The 20,878-nt window shown below is 44.9% G+C and overlaps 2 protein-coding genes across 4 annotated transcripts in view; both read left to right on the top strand.

The window, feature by feature from the left end:
- Positions 1-7,963, top strand: part of LOC147117823 (sodium-dependent neutral amino acid transporter B(0)AT1-like) — a 60,432-nt gene extending 52,469 nt beyond the window's left edge. The window contains exons 11-12 of the mRNA XM_085989171.1: positions 2,904-3,066; positions 5,144-7,963. Coding sequence (XP_085845297.1) covers positions 2,904-3,066; positions 5,144-5,353 — 373 coding nt within the window. The 3' untranslated portion in view covers positions 5,354-7,963. The remainder of the gene's footprint in view (positions 1-2,903; positions 3,067-5,143) is intronic.
- Positions 7,964-9,619: 1,656 nt separating this feature from the next.
- The window catches only part of LOC147117821 (sodium-dependent neutral amino acid transporter B(0)AT3-like), a 76,417-nt gene continuing 65,158 nt past the window's right edge, over positions 9,620-20,878 (top strand). For 2 of the 3 annotated variants that reach the window (XM_085989169.1, XM_085989168.1), the window contains exon 1: positions 10,820-11,142. In XM_085989169.1, coding sequence (XP_085845295.1) covers positions 10,971-11,142 — 172 coding nt within the window. In that variant the 5' untranslated portion in view covers positions 10,820-10,970. Of the gene's footprint in view, positions 9,709-10,819; positions 11,143-20,878 lie in introns of those variants that run through there. The other variant, XM_085989170.1, reaches the window with a different exon arrangement.

The following is a 20,878-nucleotide window of genomic DNA, read 5'->3' as shown; positions in this document are numbered from 1 at the left end:
TCTTTGGCTTGGTGTTAATTTCTGTCTATTACACTCCTGTGAAGCACCTTGTGAGGTTTTCCTACATTAAACATGCTATATAAATGTCTCTTGTACTATTTTATCAAAATTGCTTAATTTAAACCACTGGATAATTTGATTTATTAAACAAAATGACTTTGAATTAACGGGTAGGCTGTATAATAAAATATATGAAATGTACGGCATTGACACTGATGTGAACTGTTTTTAGCCGATCTGGATTCCTCATTTACTATTCAGCTCTCATGCCTGAATTTCAAAACATTATTGTTTTTTTAAAATTAGAATAAATTTTTAGCTAGCACATTGAACTGCCGCATAACTGAGCTGCATGTAATAGGACAATCACATGTGCATACGTAAGGATGGGCACTTTGGTCAAGTACCAGAGGGCTGGCGCCCCCTGTGGAACTGTACTCCACCATAAATCATTCCTCGGAGGAGATCACAGAGGAAAAGGGAACAAAATTGGTAGTGAGTGGGGAAGGCACCAAAAAAGAAAGACTTGTATTTATATAGCGCCTTTCACAACCACTGGATATCCCAGAGCGCTTTACAGCCAATGAAGTACTTTTTGAAGTGGAGTCACTGTTATAATGTGGGAAACGCAGCAGTCAATTTGCGCACAGCAAGCTCCCACAAACAGCAATGTGATAATGACCAGATAATCTGTTTGAGTGATAAATATTCACCAGAACACCGGGGATAACTCCCCTGCTCTTCTTTGTAATAGTGCCGTGGGATCTTTTATGTCCACCTGAGAGAGCAGACGGGGCCTTGGTTTAACGTCTCATCTGAAAGACGGCACCTCTGACAGTGCAGCGCTCCCTCAGCACAGCACTGCAGTGTCAGCCTAGATTTTTATTCTCAAGTCTCTGGAACGGGACTGGAACCCACAACCTTCTGACTTAGAGACGAGGGTCCTTCCCACTGAGCCACAGCTGCCACATCCAAGTGCAGTTATCCCTTTAAAATTACTCCCATTCATAAACTGCATGGTCTGAGTCTTCTATCTTCTTAGGCAGTCCCTCGGAACCGAGGATGACTTGCTTCCATATTAAAAATGAATTCTCAGGTGACTGATGAGTTCAATGCGGGACCTACAGTCTCTGTCACAGGTGGGGCAGACGGTGGTTGAAGGGGTGGGTGGGTGGGGTGCTTGGGTTGACGTGCGCTCCTTGCACTGCCTACGCTTGGCTTCCGCTTGCTCCCAGCGAAGAGACTCGAGGTGTTCGGCACCTTCCCGGGTGCTTATCCTCCACTTTGTGCGGTCTTGGGCCAGGGATTCCCAGGTGTCAGTGGGGATGTTACACTTTTTCAAGGAGGCTTTGAGGGTGTCCTTGAAGCGTTTCCTCTGCCCACCTGGGGCTCTCTTGCTGTGTCGGAGTTCCAAGTAGAGCGCTTGTTTTGGGAGTCTCGTTTCGGGCATGCGGACAATGTGACCCGTCCATCAGAGCTGATTGAGCGTGGTCAAAGCTTCGATGCTGGGGATGTTGGCCTGAGCAAGAACACTGACGTTGGTGCGCCTATCCTACCAATGGATTTGCAGGATCTTGCGGAGGCAGCGTTGGTGGTGCCTCTCCAGTGCTTTGAGGTGCCTTCTGTACATGGTCCATGTCTCTGAGGCATACAGCAGGGCGGGTATCACTGCTGCTCTGTAGACCATGAACTTAGTGCCGGGTTTGAGGTCCTGGTCTTCAAACACCCTCTTCCTCAGGCGACCGAAGGCTGCACTGGCTCACTGAAGGCGGTGTTGGACTTCATCGTCGACGTCTGCCCTTGTTGACTGTAGGCTCCCAAGGTATGGAAAGTGGTCCACGTTGTCCAAGGCCTTGTCGTGGATTTTGATAATCGGGGGATGGTACTGTGTGGCGGGGACAGGTTGGTAGAGGACCTTTGTCTTACGGATGTTTAGTGTAAGGCCCATGCTCTCGTACGCTTCGGTGAAGATGTTGACGATGGTTTGGAGTTCGACCTCCGAGTGAGCGCAGATGCAAGCATCGTCTGCATACTGTAATTCGACGACAGAGGATGGGACGACCTTGGATCTGGACTGGAGGCGACGGAGGTTGAACAGTTTCCCCTTTGTTCTGTAAATTAGCTCCACTCCAGCGGGGAGCTTACTGAGGGTGAGATGGAGCATTGCAGCAAGGAAGATCAAGAAGAGCGTTGGTGCGATGACACAGCCTTGCTTGACCCTGGTTTGTATGTGAATTGGGTCTGTAGTGGAACCGTTGGTCAGGATCACGGCTTGCATGTCGTCGTGAAGCAGGCGGAGGATGGTGACAAACTTTTGAGGGCAGCCGAATTTGAGGAGGACACTCCATAATCCCTCACGGTTGACACTGTCGAAGGCCTTTGTGAGATCAAAGAAGGCCATGTACAGCGGTTGGTGCTGTTCCCTGCATTTCTCTTGTAATTGACGTGCGGTGAAGAACATGAAGACCCGAGTCCCAACGGGCAACAAGCTGATCCTCCTTGGCGACTTTAACGCCAGAGTTGGGAGGACACAGACCTCTGGGGAGGTGTGATCGGCAGAGAGGGGGTAGGGAAAGCCAACTCCAATGGTACGCTCCTCCTGTCGAAGTGCTTAGAACATGGCCTTGTCATAACCAACACCTTGTTCCGTCTTAACCGGGAGCCAATGTAGGTCAGCGAGCACAGGGGGTGATGGGCGAACGGGACTTGGTGTGGCAGCCATTCTGCGATAGAAAAATGATGCATTAGAATGAACAAGAAATTTCACCAGTTCTTTTACATATGATGAAGATCACAGTGATCATGAAGTTCACTAGTTATGTGTCTCTTGCTCGATACAGATGAAGAACCTCTTTGTATCTGTGCATCCGTGTGTCTGCATTATTTCATCTACTTCTTTACAGATTCAACAAAGACATTGAATGGATGATTGGCCACAAGCCTAATATCTTCTGGCAGGTCACTTGGAGAGTCGTTAGCCCCCTCATAATGCTGGTCATATTCCTGTTTTACCTTGTCATAAAAGTGAGAGAAGAGCTGACATACATCACCTGGAATCCAGAATATGTAAGTATACTTTTAAATTAATATAGGCCAATTTCTCTTAATAGCAAGTTGAATTTTTTTTATCAGAAACTTGTTTATAACAGAAACTGCACCTGCCTACAATTTGCCTTCCCATTGTCACTAATTGATACCTTAGGATAAACTGGCACCAGACACTTGCTTTCAACCGACCATCATGTCTCATAATGCCTATATTTGGGGGTGATTTTCAGCATGTCAACTTTGTTGAAACTGTTGGTAAGAACATACATAAGACGTAGGAGCAGGAGTAAGTCATTTGGCCCCTCGAGCCTGCTCCGCCATTCAATAAGATCATGGCTGATCTGATCTTGGCCTCAACTCCACTTCCCTGCCCGCTCCCCATAACCCTTGACTCCCTTACCATTCAAAAATCTGTCTATCTCCACCTTAAATATATTCAATGACCCAGCCTCCACAGCTCTCTGGGGAAGAGAATTCCAAAGATTCACAACCCTCTGAGAGAAGAAATTCCTCCTCATTTCCGTTTTCAATTGGTGCCCCCTTATTCTGAAATTATGCCCCCTAGTTCTAGATTCCCCCACGAGGGGAAACATCCTCTCTGCTTCTACCCCGTCAAGCCCCTTCAGAATCTTATATGTTTGAATAAGATCCCCTCTCATTCTTCGAAACTCCAATGAGTAGAGGCCCAACCTGCTCAACCTTTCTTCATAAGACAACAAAAATTGTAAGCGTTTGTTAGTTCTCTAGGTTGGCATGAAGTGGATTATCCTGTAAAACATGGTATATTGTCAAATCAACATCTAGCAAATAGTGATTATAGAGTGAATGTTCTCTTGGGAAAATACCGGACAGCCCTTGTCCGTATCACTGGCCCTGATTTTAAAGGGGGTTGTAACAATGCGCGTGGACCCCAAAGTGGTCGGCGCACCCATAAAATTCAACATTGACATTCTTTGGCATCTCTCCTGAGCATTGCAGATTACATTTTTTTATAATAATATATAATGGGGTGGAAATTGTGGTCGGAGGCTAGCAGCAGGTGAATGCCTCCGAACCGCAAGAAAACTCCACACCTACCTGATTACTCTGGACCTTCGAACTCTTGCACTCCTGGGCCTGCGGGCGTACGCCTGCCGAAAGGCCCATGTATCCCAGGGGCGCAGGCGGTTCGCAAGTGTCCCTGAGATCACGTGGGCCAGGCCAGCCAATCACAAAAGGGGGGTTTCCCATTATGCGAGTCTCTTCGCCGGGAGCAATCGGAAGCCAAGCGCAGGGAGCGCAAGGAGCGCACGTCAACCCAAGCACCCCACCCACCCGCCCCTTCAACCACCGTCTGCCCCACCTGTGACAGAGACTGTCGGTCCCGCATTGGACTCACCAGTCACCTGCGAACTCATTTTTAATGTGGAAGCAAGTCATCCTCGGTTCCGAGGGACTGCCTAAGAAGAAGAAGAGGGGATTTCAGTACGGAGCATAATAGGAATCCCCTAAAAAATAGATTTTCACAACACTGAAATAAAAATAAATCATCACAGGTTCAAAATTAATTAAAATACAATTTATTTAAACATTTAAAACAAAATGTAATTATTTGAAAAATAAATTTAAGCATTTTTAAAGGGGCCAAAAATAACCTGAACAAATTTTAAAGGTTTTTGTATGTTTCAACCATTTAAAAATGTTTATTTTAACATTTATTTAAACCCTTACGCTGGTAAAAGAATGCCCTATGCCTGCTTTTACCAGGTGTAAGTGTTTGGTGGGTTTTCGCTGGGCAGTAGCCCCGCTCTGTGCCAGAGAATGTCAATTTCCTGCAAATTTGTACGACCCGTCAAGTGGAATCTTGACAGATCGGAAGTTCCGGGTATTCGCGCATGCTCATCACACGCGGAAACCCGGAACTTGCGGGGCACTTATGACGCTGTGCGTACACGGTCATAGGCCCTGGAAAATCCAGACCATTATTTGCTAATGTGACTGGTCAGTCTTCTGAATGGGCTAAAGAGTCCATTGGAAAACGCTGACTCTAGAAGCGCTATAAGTGCCTGCTTTGTCTTTGTAACTAACAGATGTATGTTTCTGCAACTCTCAACAGAAAGATTTCCCCAACCTTGAAGAGGTGCCGTATCCTAGTTGGGTAATTGCACTCATTGTGCTTCTGGCCGGAGTGCCCAGTTTAGCCATACCTGTTACAGCCGTCTATATGTTCATCAGAAGCAGGTTCTGGAAGAACGATGACAAGCAGGGCCTTGTCCAGTCAGCATCAGTTGCCTCAGTGAACGGAATAATAAACAATGACGTGTAACTGAACGCTACACAGTAACGGTGGTAATCTGCACTGTCCACTTTCGGCAAACACCGAATTCAAACCAAAACAAAACTCCGCAATACTGGAACATGAGAAATATATAAATTTGGTCATATTTCTACTTTGATGCAATACAATTATTTTTATATATGATGATGCAGTAGATGACTTCCCAGCATATCATTGCTTAGAGAAATGTCCATTGTTTATGTATATCTTAACGTGTCAGAAACAGAAGTTAGATGCTCTGAAGTGTTATGTTGTACCATCAGTGAAAGGGTTACCTATATTGCCAGTTAATGTGCTCCAGGCTTTTACTGTCGTTATCTCGCGTCAACATCTATACTCATTTAGGTTCCAACAAATGCAGGCCATAAAACCCCAAGTAAACCAGTAATATATGTACAATTCTGTACAATCACTGCTGTTAAAAAGCATTGCTGCTTCAAAGGTTACCCTAGTGATCAGGCGTGTCCTGCAATGAAAAACGAGAGAGATTTAGAGGCAGTGATTAATTTCTGTACAAGCAGTCACTCTCAAGATCAATTGCTTTAAGGAGCAATGTTCTTGAAGAGTTGTGAAAAAAGTGATGTTCACTGTTTAGTTTCCTCTGCCACTGTTTTCATATGAAGACAAACATATTGGTAATCAGTTCAATCAAACCAGCGTGAAATTGGACAGCTGTCTAATAAACATTAATAGTTGATCAGTAAAAGCCATTTTATATCACTTGGTTACATTATGGTTGTGCCATTAACTTAAAGAGACAATAATGAGTATTAATATTAGTGCCTTAGCTTAATACTAGATTGGACACCACAATCAACATCAACAGAGTACTAGCATCATAATTCTGAAGCTACTGTACCTTTTCTCTCACACCAGTGATATGGAGTTGCTCAACAGTTTCTATTGGACACTTAACCTATTCATTTCTATTGAATACAGCAGGCGTAGGTATACAAAGTGGCTTTTTGCAAATGTACCTTTAGTAGCGAGTAAATGAAAAGACAACTTTAAATTCAACTGTTTTAAAGCTAACTAAACTGATAGATGCGATACCTCTTCCCCTGCCCAAACCAGAACAGCCTTTCCAATACACTTCTCAACCAACCGGGAAGAAACGTCTCTTTTTCTTCCTGATTTGCAAAGACAGAGGTTGATGTTCCAAAAATCCAAAGTACCATGAAGGCCCAGGGATGACCAATACCTCATAGAAACATATAGAAGATTGGAGCAGGAGTAGGCCATTCGGCCCCTCGAGCCTGCTCTGCCATTCAATGCGACCATGGCTGATCATCCAAACTCAGTACCCTGTCCCTGCCTTCTCCCCATATCCCTTGATCCCTTTAGCCTTAAGAAATATATCTAACTCCTTGAATATATTTAATTAATTGGCCTCGACTGCCTTCTGTGGTAGAGAATTCCACAGGTTCCCCACTCTCTGGGTGAAGAAATTCCTCCTCATCTCCTCATCCCCTCTCATGAGGGGGAATTTCTTCACCCAGAGAGTGGGGAACCTGTGGAATTCTTATCTTTAGACTGTGACCCCTGGTTCTGGACTCCCCCACCATCGGAAACATCCTTCCTGCATCTAGTCTGTCCAGTCCTGTTAGAATTTTATAAGTTTCATTGAGATCCCCTCTCATTCTTCTAAACTCCAGCGAGTATAAGCCCAACCAACCCAATCTCTCCTCATACGTCATTCCTGCCATCCCAGGTATCAGTCTGGTGAATCTTCGCTGCACTCCCTCCATGGCAAGAACATCCTTCCTCAGATAAGGTGACCAAAACTGCACACAATACTCAAGGTGCGGCCTCACCAAGGCCCTGTACAACTGCAGCAAGACATCCTTGTTCCTGTACTCAAACCCTCTTGCTACGAAGGCCAACATACCATTTGCCTTCTTAACCGCCTGCTGCACCTGCATGCTTACCTTCAGTGACTGGTGCACAAGGACACCCAGGTCTCGTTGCACTTCCCCTTCTCCTAATCTAATTCTGTTCAGATAATAATCTTCCTGTTTTTGCCACCGAAGTGGATAACCTCGCATTTATCCACATTATACTGCATCTGCCATGCATCTGCCCAATCACCCAACCTGTCCAAATCATACTGTAGTTTCTCGGCATCCTCCTCACAGCACACACGCCCACCCAGCTTTGTGTCGTCTGCAAACTTGGAGATATTACATCTAGTTCCCTCGTCTAGATCATTAATATATATTGTGAATAGCTGGGGTCCTAGGACCGATCCCTGCGGTACCTTACTAGTCACTGCTTGCCACTCGGAAAAAGACTCGTTTATTCCAACTCTTTGCTTCCTGTCTGCCAACCAGTTCTCTATCCAAGTCAGTACCTTGCCCCCAATCCCATGTGCCTTAACTTTACACGCTAATCTCTTATTGTGTACTTTGCTGCTTATGCCTGCCAATCAGTCATGAAATCATGTAGATTGTGAACTTGCCGTGATATTGCATTGTGGGGTAACTATGAGAGATGAAGGGAAAGGCAAGAGTGCTTTCAGGACACTGTACAGACGGTTTCGGAGTTAATAAAAGTTATTAAGTAATTTTCCTGCCTGCAGGAAGGATTGCGGAGACTAAATTTGCATATTTATTTCCTTCACCTTTCGGAAATGTTTAAAAGAAAATTAAGGGATTAATACCTTAATGTTGCTGCAAAATCAAAACTGTTCATTTGGAGAGCTTTCAAGGAAGTTTGCATTGATCTCATTTTGTCCAAAAATTAAATGACATCCTCCAAATAGGTCAGTGGTCACAAGTTTCCTGAAATTCACCCATGGTGAAAGGATATTCTTTTCGACAGGCTTTATAAAGGAAAATGTACAAACTAAGGTTTTGTCAGGGTAAGCTAGAAATGCCTTGGACTTCAGAATCAGGGAACAGAACTCCACAGGGTCTATTCTGGCAGACTGTGCTCCTGGCACAGAGCCTCACTCTATGGGAGCAAGGGCAATTTATTTTAATAACCCTGGTGGTGTGGATTTTCCAGTTAGGTATGTATACACATATAAGCACACACACACAGTGGAATCTGCTTGTGATGATTGATCTGAGCAGATCCTAAAGTTATCAATATAGCCAACTGATCACTCCAGCCCAGCTCAGCGGCTGAGCAGCTGGAACATCACACTGGGGGTTGCAACAGCTGATCCTACACAGCAGCTCAATCCTCCAGCACACGATCGAAAAATACTCCCCCCAGGAAACTCATTAATTTCATTACATTAAAGTCCACTGAAGGAATGTGGAGAGTTACTGTTCAAAGAATGGCTAAAAGTTAAACTCAAATGTAATGGGAATGCAGAAAGGAAAACCTGGCCAGGAAGATCGCACGGCAGTGACATCACCCACTCGATATTCCTTCCATTGCAATTAATGGAAAGAATATACATTGGTGGCTTTTGTGAAGGGCATCCATGCCAGGTTTTCCTTTCTGCCTGCCGCTGTTTAACACCCAGGTGCTAATGTTGAAAATCTAGCTGAATGTTACAGCACAACAATCTACCATCAGCACAGGTCTGAATTTAAAATAAGTAATACATTCTGTCTGTTTAGGAGCCCCATTATGAGGAAATGATATAAACAAGATGAATCAGTGGTTCTGTACTTAAATCCTGAACCCGGATCATAACATCAGGTCTGAACATAAAGGTGGCTAAAGGTTACTTAGCGCTTAATTTGAAAGCCAAACTATTCTAGTTTTGCATTAATTTTCTATTAGTGTCCTCTGTCAGACTCGTTGAAAGAGACCTGCTCCACGATAATTGTATTAAAGTGGGATCATTCCACTGAATGGACATCGATATATAAACATCTTATTTTGTGACGTACTATTTATAATTTTGAGCACTGCCAAAATCACTGGGTGAACTTTCTCAGAGACATTACTGTGACTGAATCTCAGTGTTAAATTAACAAACACGGTTAAAGTAACAAAATCAGTGATGCCGTCTGGGTCGACTGCTGATGTGTTATGGACTTTAGAACTTGGGCCTCAGTAACTCTCCCCAGCTCGGTTCCCTTATGTCCTCCACACTCATTTAAACGAACAACAAAATACAGAGCCACGCTCCTTTGGATCCTTCCCCCACTGTGCCATTGGTAAATTCACTGCCGTGTGTAGTGTTGAGCTGTAGAGCTCCTCGCTGGAAGCTCGCAGGTTTGATCCCCGGTGTGTGTGTGTGCGCTGAGTTAGCCAAACTCAGCTAGGGTGAGACAATTAGCTCCAGTAACCCTGGACTGAAGAGGGAAGGAATGAGCCAATGGTCACTCTGCACTATTCAGTGACCCCCCTCCTGCTGATAGAAGCAAGTGTGTGGGCATAAGGTAAGGATAAAGGTGATTGTGTGAAAAGAGATGAGCTACCATACTTTTCAATTCAATTCAAATTCAATTCAAATTGCTTTATTGGCATGATAAGGTACATCTTATGTTGCCAAAGCATCAAAATACATTTATGGTTGAACACATAAACGCAGATCTATTCATACAGTGTATAAACAGATATATCCCTGAGTGTATAAATATACATTCGCATAATTTATATATACTCTTTTCTTAGGTTTACTGGTTGTCCCTCTGTTTATGGCAAGCTGTAACATAGTGTGCCGCTAGTGTTACACAGTTTCTCTCTTCCCCTAGTAGGTATGGGAGTTTTTGGTCGTCATTCAAATTTCTGAATTCAGGGCATATTTGTGAGAATTTTTGGTACTCTCATAATCACAACCCGTTAACTCAGCTCCCTCACATGTTGAGACTCGGGAAACCCCAGGCCAACACATAACCAATCATTTTTTCTCAACTTTGTCGACCAGACTGGGCAACTTGTTGACGATATTGTGGCTGCAATATCCTCTCCACGCCAAAAAGTCTGTCTGCTAACACTCGCTGTTCAGGTTCACACAAGGAACGGCTGGTTGGGTGAGATACTAGCGAGCTGCCAGCCACTGTGGAACCATGTCGTAGCGACAGTCACTACCTCCAGGAGACAGAAAGGAAAGTGGTAGGAGAAAACCCCAAATATCGCGAGCGTGAATGGATTGCTTTGTAGCGTTTATTTTTTGAAAAAGGCACTGATGGTGACAGACGCACTTTAAGTGTAAGTACCAGTGTGCAAGTTTTTGAAGAAATCCACATGAAAGGGGAAACTAAGAACAACTTCAGAGATCTGACAGCTTTCCATCTTAACACTGCCCACATCATGTATGTTTTATTATCAAACTCGGACTTTCTTTAAATTTCTGTCACCTTGTTACCAATTAACAAATGGCGCTTTGTATTTGACAGCCTGAATCCGTAGGACACACCTATACTGACGGAACGTTTTTTTAATATGTACCTATCCTCGTGATTTCCCAATTGTCTATTCAGGACATCTGAACTATTGGCATTGACCCGCCAAGATCTGGCTCCACCCAGCTGCCCTCCGTCTGAATATAACTTGTGGTTTTTCCTCAGTCCCAGATTATCCAGTACTTTATGGTTAAAGAAATACCTAACACATTAATTGAAAGAAAAATAAAAAGTCACAGGGAAAGCTAAGAACCGGAATCTGAACATCTCCCTCCGTATAATCCCAGTTAGATGAGATGGCAGCAGAAAAGGCGGATGATTGTGTTTTGGGTGATGCCAATGATAGTCTGAAGGAGGAGAGGCCAAAGTGGGACAATAAGTTTCAGTATGTCCTGAGCTGTGTCGGATTTGCTGTGGGACTGGGAAATGTTTGGAGGTTCCCATACCTCTGTCAGACTTACGGAGGTGGTGAGTACACAAGTACAAAGATAGAAGAGAAATTTATATATACGGTTGTAGTTAACCTGCGTACATTTTTTCCGTAGTTTGGACTTTCTTAAGTTTGGAAGTCACTGTTTATGTTTCTAGAGGATGAACACTTAACACATAAAACAACATTCCTTTGTCCACTGTTTTAGCAGAGGCTCTAAAGCAGTTAAAATAAGTAGTTTAACAAGCATGGAAATAATGCACAAAGGAATGTCATTAGGACACATTGTCCACCAATATCATCTATGGTGATTGTTAAGTTTAAGGGTCTTCATTCATTTCTATGATGGGTTTTTGCATATCAAAATGATCAAAGCACAAAGATAATCCGAACTTTTTCTATCCAGTAGAAACACCTATCATTATTTTAACAATATCATATGATTCGGTCATTGTAGAGAATGAATTGCAGCTTCCTCAATTATTTTCCAGGTTAGTCAGAATGTCACAGGATTCTACAATAAGACAACTTGCAGGAATACCTTTTTTGCAAAAAAATATTGTTGTTGGAAAGTTTGCCATCTAGTATAAGCCCATTAATGTGCTTGTTACTAATATCACACAGCACGATCACATCCATTGGTGTTTTAATGAGCTGTTCACCAGGCGATTCGGCGACACTTAATTGCTAGGTCGTCAACAAGTTGCCCAGTCTGGTCGATAAAGTGGAGAAAAAGTGATTGGTAATGCGATGGCATGGGGTTTCCCGAGTCTCAACATGTGGGGGAGCTGAGTTAACGGGTTGTGATTATGAGTATGTCAGCTCATCTCTTTTCACACAATCACCTTCAGTAGCTGTTTTACATGTTTGACCGTTTTACCATAGAAAAGATTTAGAAAAAGTGGGCCTAGAAATTCATCTCGGGCGGTGGTGCAAAAACGGGCGCTATCGGATCGGCTGCCCATTATGCGCAGTTGCATTGACTGCAATGGACCCGAATATCAGGTGCTGCGTAGAACAGGCGGCCGATCCAATACTGCCCGTTTTGAGCCACCGCTTCAGATGATTTTCTAGGCCATAGAGTTATATTTAAAGGTTGTGTTTTAAAGAAAAGTGTATTCTCGCAAATCTTTTTTTAAAAGGCACTGAGATGAAAGATGGTTAAAATACTAATGAGCTAGGTTTTGATGATGTTTCCTTATAGACTGTAAACAATAAGAAATTAATTAGCTTGTCTCGGTAGTTGATAAACACCCCACTGTGTAGAGAGGAGCCCTGATCCTGAGTGTTCGGGAGCGGTTGTCTGTCGTGAACCTTCCTCTCAAGTTGTGAATGTGGGGAGATGAAAGATGGAGACAGAGACACAGGCAATCAGTCAGGTTTTGCAGCAAGAGTAAGTTTTGCAAAGGCTCAGAAGGTTACAAAGCGGGAGGGTAGGTAGAAATTACTGGGGTAATTTTAATTTGTGCGATAATGTAAAATGGGTGAGAGCAAATCGGTAGCCCGTTTTAGATATCTCCCAATTTTTATTTCCAATGAAGTCAATGTTACATCCCTGAGTTACGCTATCGTACAGTCAGATATTGCACCAAGGTTGAGCAGTAAGTCCTGCACCATTTTTGGTGTTATTGGGATCCTACCTCAGCAGGGACGGAGGGATATCGTTGTTGCACCTTGCCACAGCATAAGTGGGCTGTGCCAGCTGAAGATCAGTTTTTTTTAAAAGTACACCACCAATTTTGAGTTTCCCACTTTCCCAATTGATCGCAATCGATCGCTCTATGGTCAATTGCTGTAGAGAAACCAGACTTGAGAGGAGAATGAGCCGCTCTTCTGCCAGGATCAGGACCCAGCACATTAGCAAGCCTGCTTCATGCAAGCTTACAAAGCGTTGGACAGGGGGAGGCAAATGGAACTGGCAGGAATTCCAGTGGATAACAGCATCCTGCCAATCCTGCATCTTCTTGTGATGTGCTCATGGAAGGGACATGAGAAACATCTGCCCTACTTCCTTCTTCATGGTACTTATACACACTGGTGCTACCTAACTCCTCATCCATCTTTCCCAGCATTCTCCTTTTCGAGTCCCTCCAGCCAAGTTCTTGATTCACCCTCAGCCCCAAGGCGACCCTGATCCAAGTCACCAATGATGTCATTGTGTGACCGTGGCTCACCCTTGTCCTCCTTGATCTTTCTGCCATTTTTGACATGGTCAACCACTCGGTTGTCCTCCACCATCTCTCCCTTGTAGTCAATGTCCACGCATCGTGCTCTCATGGTTCCATTTCTATCTGTGTCAATGCGTTCTGGTCCAGGTTGAAGTCTCCAAGGATGAGAAGTCACCCAGTACAAAAATGTGAATACAAAAATGTTACTTTGCCTCTTGTGTGTGCAGTTGATTCCGGCAGCTGAAATTATGTTTGTGGATTAGAATTTGACGACAATCACTAGTAATTTCTACCAGAGTTCTTCTGATCGACTGCCATAAATTTGTCAGAAGCCCTGGAGAAACACCAAACTTTGAGGAAATTCTATTCCAATGATTCACAGCCTGTTAACACCTTTCCCCTTTGTCTACCTAAATCAGTTATTCACTTTCAGTTGACTCTGGGGTCAGGGGGATATAAATCACAGAGAGAAATGTTTGCTCTGTGAAGCTTGTGGAATATCATTAACAAATGTGAATGAATAATTCACTGGAATAGCAGCTTGGCTCAGTTGGTGGTTTTCCCGTATCTGAGTCAGAAAGTTCTGAATCCAGGACTAACACTACTGAGGATAGAAAGAAAGACTTGCATTTATATAGCGCCTTTCACAACCACCAGACATCTCAAAGCGCTTTACAGCCAATGAAGTACTTTTCTGGAGTGAAGTCACTGTTGTAATGTGGGAAACACAGCAGTCAATTTGCACACAGCAAGCTCCCACAAACAGCAATGTGATAATGACCAGATAATCCGTTTTTTGTTATGCTGATTGAGGGATTAAATATTGACCAGGACACCAGGGATAACTCCCCTGCTCTTCGAAATAGTGCCATGGGATCTTTTACGTCCACCTGAGAGAGTAGACGGGGCCTCGGTTTAACGTCTCAACTGAAAGACGACACCTCCGACAGTGCAGCACTCCCTCAGTACTGCACTAAAGTGTCAGCCTAGATTTTTGTGCTCAAGTCCCTGGAGTGGGACTTGAACCCACAACCTTCTGACTCAGAGGCAAGTGTGCTACCAACTGAGACACAGCTGACAGTGTTGCATTGAACTGTTAAATAAAGGTCCCATCTGCCTGTTCCAATAGTTCAGGTTGATGTTAGGAATCCCATTATTTCAAGAGCAGAGGGTATTATCCTGGCCACGTTTCCTCCCATCTATACCACCAAAAGTTAAGCATTTACTGTACAATGCCCAAAAAGGCTACTGACCGGCGTACCGTGGCTGCAGTGTGTACCATCTACAAGATGCACTGCAGCAACTTGCCAAGGCTGCTTCGGCAGCACCTCCCAAACCCGCGACCTCTTCCACCTAGAAGGACAAGGATAGCAAATCCGGGCGGCTTTTCAGTGGTTGAGGTAACCCAGGGCATTTTAACTGCCCACTCGCACGGTTTTTGCTGGGCAAGTAGGGGTAAAATATGCACATACCTCAACCACCTCCAAGTTCCCCTCCAAGTCATACATCATCCTGACTTAGAATTATATTGCCAATCCTTCATCGTCGCTGGGTCAAAATCCTGGAACGCCCTCCCTAACAGCACTGTGGGAGTAACTTCACCACACGGACTGCAGCGGTTCAAGAAGGTGGCTCACCACCACCTTCTCGAGGGCAACTAGGAATGGGCAATAAATGCTGGCCTTGCCAGCGACGCCCACATCTCATAAGCAAATTTAAAAAAAAGTTCTATTGGCCTGTTAGAGCCACCATTGGTGGACTGATGGAGTGGGGCCTCTGAATTCCTCTTATCATCCACAACAAAATGGAAGGTCTTTAAAAGATGTGACTGACTTGATAGGCCTACAGATGCAAGACTGATGGGTCATTTGTAACCCACAAGGCTGTTGCGTCTGATTTAATTCCGGTGCTTTTACTGTTTTGAAAAGGAAAAAAATTGTATCAATTTTTTTTGCACTACACTGTAAAATATTAACTTGGTTCTGTTCATTACAGTGAGTTTGTATTCTAGTTCACTAGTTTTTCTCACCAATACAAAATGAAGCATTTAGTGCCACAGTCTGACTTTGCCGGCATTGTACTGGCTCCTAGATGCATGTCGGAGGCGAGCGGTTGGCAATAAGGTGGGGAATGGTGTGGTCAAGTTTTTTTTTAATCCAACAACGTCTAAATCTAAGCTTTTCAGAGCAGCATTTAGTGTGTCAGGGCTGTGTTCAAAGGGAACATTGACTGTGATGTTCCACTCCCCTTTTCGGCTAAAGCCTCAAGTTGGTGGTTGTACACGCCGCCCCCCCCCCCCCCAGGTAAACACAGCCAAGGACGACGCCCAGAAAACCAGTCATAGAAGCTACACTTTGCCCAAACTTCACCCACACCAAGTCCCATGGCCCACCCTCCGTCTCATCTAAGCTGCTTGGGGGAGAAATTGGGTACTTTTACACCTCCCGTTATCACCTCCGGGGGGGGGGCATAACGAGCCGCTAACCACTTACCGTCCCGGCACGGCGAGAATATCGCCTCCCGCTAAATTCAATGTGAGGTTTGCGGCGGCGGTATGGCGTTGCGCCCCCATCTCCTTCGCCCGGAGATCGTGACATCATCGGCGCGTGCATTGCGCCCCGGACCTGAAATTCGGTTTTGCCCCCCCCCCCGCCCGCAGCATCGCCGGGCGAAAACACCGGCAGCCGCAGGAGGCCGGGCGCTTCGGGGGCAAAAGTTAAAGGGGAGGTTGCCGAGGTAAGTGGCTAAATTTTTCAAATCGTTTCGATCATTTTTTCTTGCTTCTCCAGGGCCGCGATCGATCGACCCGGCGCTCTGCTGGAGTGCGCGGTGCTGATCGGGCTGGATCGCGGCTGCCGTCGGGGACCAGCTAACTGGTTCCAGTGCAGAGGCTGCAGCGATGGCCCTTCTCTTTAAGGGAGGGAAGGAGCCTCGGAACACGGCAACACTGCATGGCCCAGTGTGCAGCGCTTCACCACTACCACCCCACTTGCGTCCTTTAGCGCTCCCGGAAGCAAACGGAGTGCTTGATTTAGCTCCTTCCTGGAGCGCTAAACCCAATTTTGTGAAAGCTGCGAATCATTAGCGCCTGGCGCTAAGTTTCCCAGCTTTCAAAGTTTACCGCCCCCAAACAGGACGATAATGAATTTCTCCCCCAAGTCTACCAAGAAACAACACAAGTCCTGTCAAACCTTAATACATAACATACCAAAATATATGGACTACGTAAGACCCTCAATTTATGTACTTCTAAGCAATGCGTAACCTATAACGTTCAGGGAGACAAGGAAATATGTAAATTCTTTGCTGAATTTAATAAAAACTTTTTCATGGAGAAATAAACTCATGGGAGCAGGAAATCCTCTATCTGTAGCGACATCATAAATTTGAAGAGTTCCTGAATTTGATACTTCTAATGAAATAAACCCACTCCTGCAATTCCCACTGGGTTCCTCTCCTTCTGCTGCTGTAACTTCGGCAGAAAGAAAGACTTGCATTTATATAGCACCTTTCACGACCTCAGGACATCCCAAAGTGCTTTACAGCCAATTACTTTTGAAGTGTAGTCACTGTTGCAATGCAGGAAATGCGGCAGCCCATTTGCGCACAGCAAGCTCCCACAAACTGCAATATGATAATGACCAAGCAATTTTTTTTTAGTGATGGTGATTGAGGCATAAATATTGGCAAAAACAGCGAGGACAACTCCTCTGTTCTTCTCTGAAATAGTGCCATGGGATCTTTTACATCCACCTGAGAGAACAGACAGTGTCTCGGTTTAACATCTCATGTGAAAGACAGCACCTCCGACAGTGCAGCACTCCCTCAATACTGCACTGCAGTGTCAGCCTAGATTTTTGTGCTCAAGTCTCTGGAGTGGGACCTGAAACCCACAATCTTCTGACTCAGAGGTGAGAGTGCTACCCACTCAGCCATGGCTGACAGAAGATCAGCGGAACCCTGGAGAAATGGCATAAATAGTTGCAAACAACCATAGACAAGGAGAAATCTTTTAGATTTTAAAAATATTTGCTGTTGGGATGTGGGCATCGCTGGCAAGGTCGGCATTTATTGGCCATCCCTGGTTGCCCTTGAGAAGGCGGTGGTGAGCTGCCTTCTTGAACCACTGCCGTCCGTGTGGTGAAGGTACTCCCACAATGCTGTTAGGTAGGGAGTTCCAGGATTTTGATCCAGCAACGATGAAGGAACAGCGATTTATGCCCAAGAACAGGCCAGCAGTAGGCCAGAAGATATCGGTGAGGCCTGGAGGAGCACTCCTGCTCCTTTTTGTAGCTGCCTCCAACGGTCCCTTTAAGGACCACAAGTTAGGGCTCTTAACACTGGAGAAATGGAACTGAATGCATCACACATGCTTTGATCATTCTCCCTGACAGTTGCAATCGTGGCCCTACAATAGGCGTAATGAAGGGATAATTACTAGTCCTAGCCCTTTCCAGGCTACCCCAGATCAGGCATATGCCCCAGACGTTCACCTTCAACTAAAGTTAGAGATAGCCGAATTCTATAAGATGCTTAATTGGGTCTAAAGGTCCAGGCTATCTCTCGCTAAAGGAAAGGAATGGAATGACGTAAAGATGTTACCGTCCTCCAGATAGCACTTTTAATCAGTTTAACTAGACTGTAACCTCCCGGATATTATGAGGGTCCAGAAGCCCCCCCCCCCCAGAATTCTGCAACTCCTTACAAAAGAGTGTACAGAAATTGAGTTCGCAAGTTTGATACAGAAATACTACTTGAGACAATTCTAAAAATATATAGATTTATTTAAGAGCCGACATACAGTTAACAGCTGTTGAGTCAATCGCAACTTTAACAGTTCAAAATACAAATAGCTTACATTTCTTATTCTCAGAGATCCTTATTCTCAAATCTTAACTTCATTACATTTATATATTTCTTACTATTTATAATCCAGAATATCCACCAAAATCAAATTAAAAGTACCTGTTTGATCCCGAGACGCAAAGAATTAAAAACTTAGAGCGTGCCTCTGACGTTGAGAATCACTTGCCTGTCCCAGTGACTTCTGACTTTCCATCTGAAAAGCCCTATTTTTATACCTTTTTGAAGTTTTCTGCTGATGTAAGTTAATTATCTCTAGTCGTTCTCTATTGAATTCTTTTCTATTCTTACTGTCAATTTAGCTGTTAGCTTGCAGGCTTCTGTGTTGTTTAGGTGTTTCAAACCTTATCATAAAAAACAATATGACAGTATTTATTTGATGCCATTCCAATTGAAGGGCTTCCATTCAATTCTTAATATTGGCTTAACTGGTTATTATCAGACGTCGTGACTCCTATGTGTGCCAAGTTCAACACAAACACAATGAAATTGCTTGGTGTATCTGTTGAAGTCATATTTTCAAAGTGTTCTGTAGGTATTTTTTACAACATGTAAATCAAAGACACTTCAATTAGGGTATTTGTTTTCCTAGCCATCTTAGTTGGTTATATTACTGACTTATGTTTCCTGTCTTTCATTTGATGTTACTTTTATCAAAGGCACATGGTTTTTTAATATTCTGTGTTCCTGTTCGAAGTGTCAGTTTTTAACATAGCTATTGTGTTGGTTCCAAACTGCAGACATTCTGGAAGCTGCAACTTGCTGTTTCAATAGGGCCATTGTCTTAGTATTAACAATCAATTCCCATTTCAAAAACTTGTGTGGTGTTTACAACTTGTGTTAACAACTGATCTTATCTCAAAGGCCTGTGTTCTGTTTGCATCCTGTGTCATTGAGGCTTTTTAGACTTTTAAACACAATGGCCTAGAAATTCAGTTTGGGCCCGCCAGCTGGCGTGCGCCCAAAAGTTAACGCTGCGCGCGGTGCCAGTTGCGCCCGTGAGATATTCAGTTTCTGCGCCCCAAGTCGGAACCGGGCGCTGTTCCAGGGTGTGCCCGCCTCCGCTTGGGGCGCTGAAACTGAATATCAGTGCTCTAGGTGCCGCTGCGCCACCCAATGCGGTGTGGCAGGCTGCGGTACTGCAGGCCTCCTTCTCTTAAGGTGGAGGTGCCTGCAACGGGGAGATCGCCGCTGGATTGTGCTGGCAAATGAGCCCGGCACCACAGAGAAGTGCCGGGCTCGCGGAAAGCAGCCGACAATGCCGCGGGGGGGGGGGGGTGGTGGAGGAGGCCGGGGAAGGAGGTGCGGGCAGGCGGCCGCCGAAAAAGCGGCTGGCCGCACCTCCACCTTTATGCACCCCACTAAGGCTGCAGTAAGGCCCTGGTCTCTGGATGTTAGTAGCGGCCACCACGGAGGAGGCGGCGGCTACTGAAGATGGGGGTCGGGGCGGAACCAGGGCACTGCGCACACCGATGACGTCATCGGTGCTGGCGCAGCGCTACCGGCTACCGCCGCCATTACCACGGCACTCGATATCAGCGCTACCACCCCTACTGGCGCAAAAGCCCTCTTTGGGTGAAAAGTGGGCGCAAAGCCAACTGAATTTCTAGGCCAATATGTCATGTATTAATAATATCAGAAATCTGTTCATAGGATGATGTATCTCTAGGAATATGACTATTTATTTACAGTAAGACCCCAAAGCCTCCTGACCTATTTTGGGCAGGAGTGCCGGGCACCCATTTAAAAGCCTGCCTGAAAGTTGATTCAAGTGGGCAAACGGGTGCCCAAGGTCCCCACCAGATTTCCAATAGTCAGTTGCCCATTGTTCAGGTGAGAAACAGGCAGCCAGCAGTTGAAAGTTTCTCCGTGTGCACAATTATGTGTGTACCTGTGTATACATGTATTAGCTGGGGGAGCCCGGCTTTGCCAGGGCTGTTTTGGGGCGGGTGGTTTAAATCGAGTGCCAGGCTTTGGGGCCATGTCTGTGTCCCTTTGTGAATGTGGTGCCGGGCAACATTTCTACCTTTTTAATACCTTGAAAGTGAAAGTACTTATAAAACGTTTTTGGTAAATCTTATGTTATTTTTAAAAGAGATATTAACTTTCAAAGTAGTTTGAGCTGGAAGCTGAAGGCATGGCACTGAAACAATGGCTGCCAGATCCCCGAGATGAAAACGATTAGTCCCGCCCACACACACACACCGATTGGCCAACCATCAGGGGACCGTACTGTAGGATTGGTCAATCGTGACGGCACAGGATTGGCCGAACCTTGACGTCAGTCAATCAATGCTAGCAGATAATGAGTTTAATTTTGAAGGTTTTTTGCATAAGGCGCGAACAATTTTCGTCCGGCCGAAAAGTAAATACGCTTACCAGCGTCCCGGAAGCGTAAGCTTGCCCTGGGTTACCTCACCCACTGAAAAGCCGCCCGGATTTGCCATTTCAGATTTTAACAGGAGCTTCTATGAATGAGTTGGACAGACATAAAAGATGGGAGAGAAAAAGCCTCAGCTGGAGTATTGTGTTCAGTTATTGGCATCACACTTTAGGAAGGATGTCAAGGCCTTGGGGAGGATGCAGAGCAGATTTAGTAGAGTGATACCGGGGATGAGGGACATAAGTTATGTGGAGAGACTAAAGAAGCTGGGATTGTTCTCCTTTAGAGCAGAGAAGGTTAAGGGGAGATTTAGTCGAGGTGTTCAAAATTGTGAAGGGTTTGGATAGAGTAGATAGGGAG

Source organism: Somniosus microcephalus, chromosome 5 (assembly GCF_052327205.1).
Source record: "Somniosus microcephalus isolate GS21.2 chromosome 5, FLI_Smic_1.0, whole genome shotgun sequence".
NCBI lineage: Eukaryota > Metazoa > Chordata > Chondrichthyes > Squaliformes > Somniosidae > Somniosus > Somniosus microcephalus.
The sequence above is the reverse complement of the archived record's forward strand: the minus strand, read 5'-3'. Positions and strand labels throughout refer to the sequence as shown.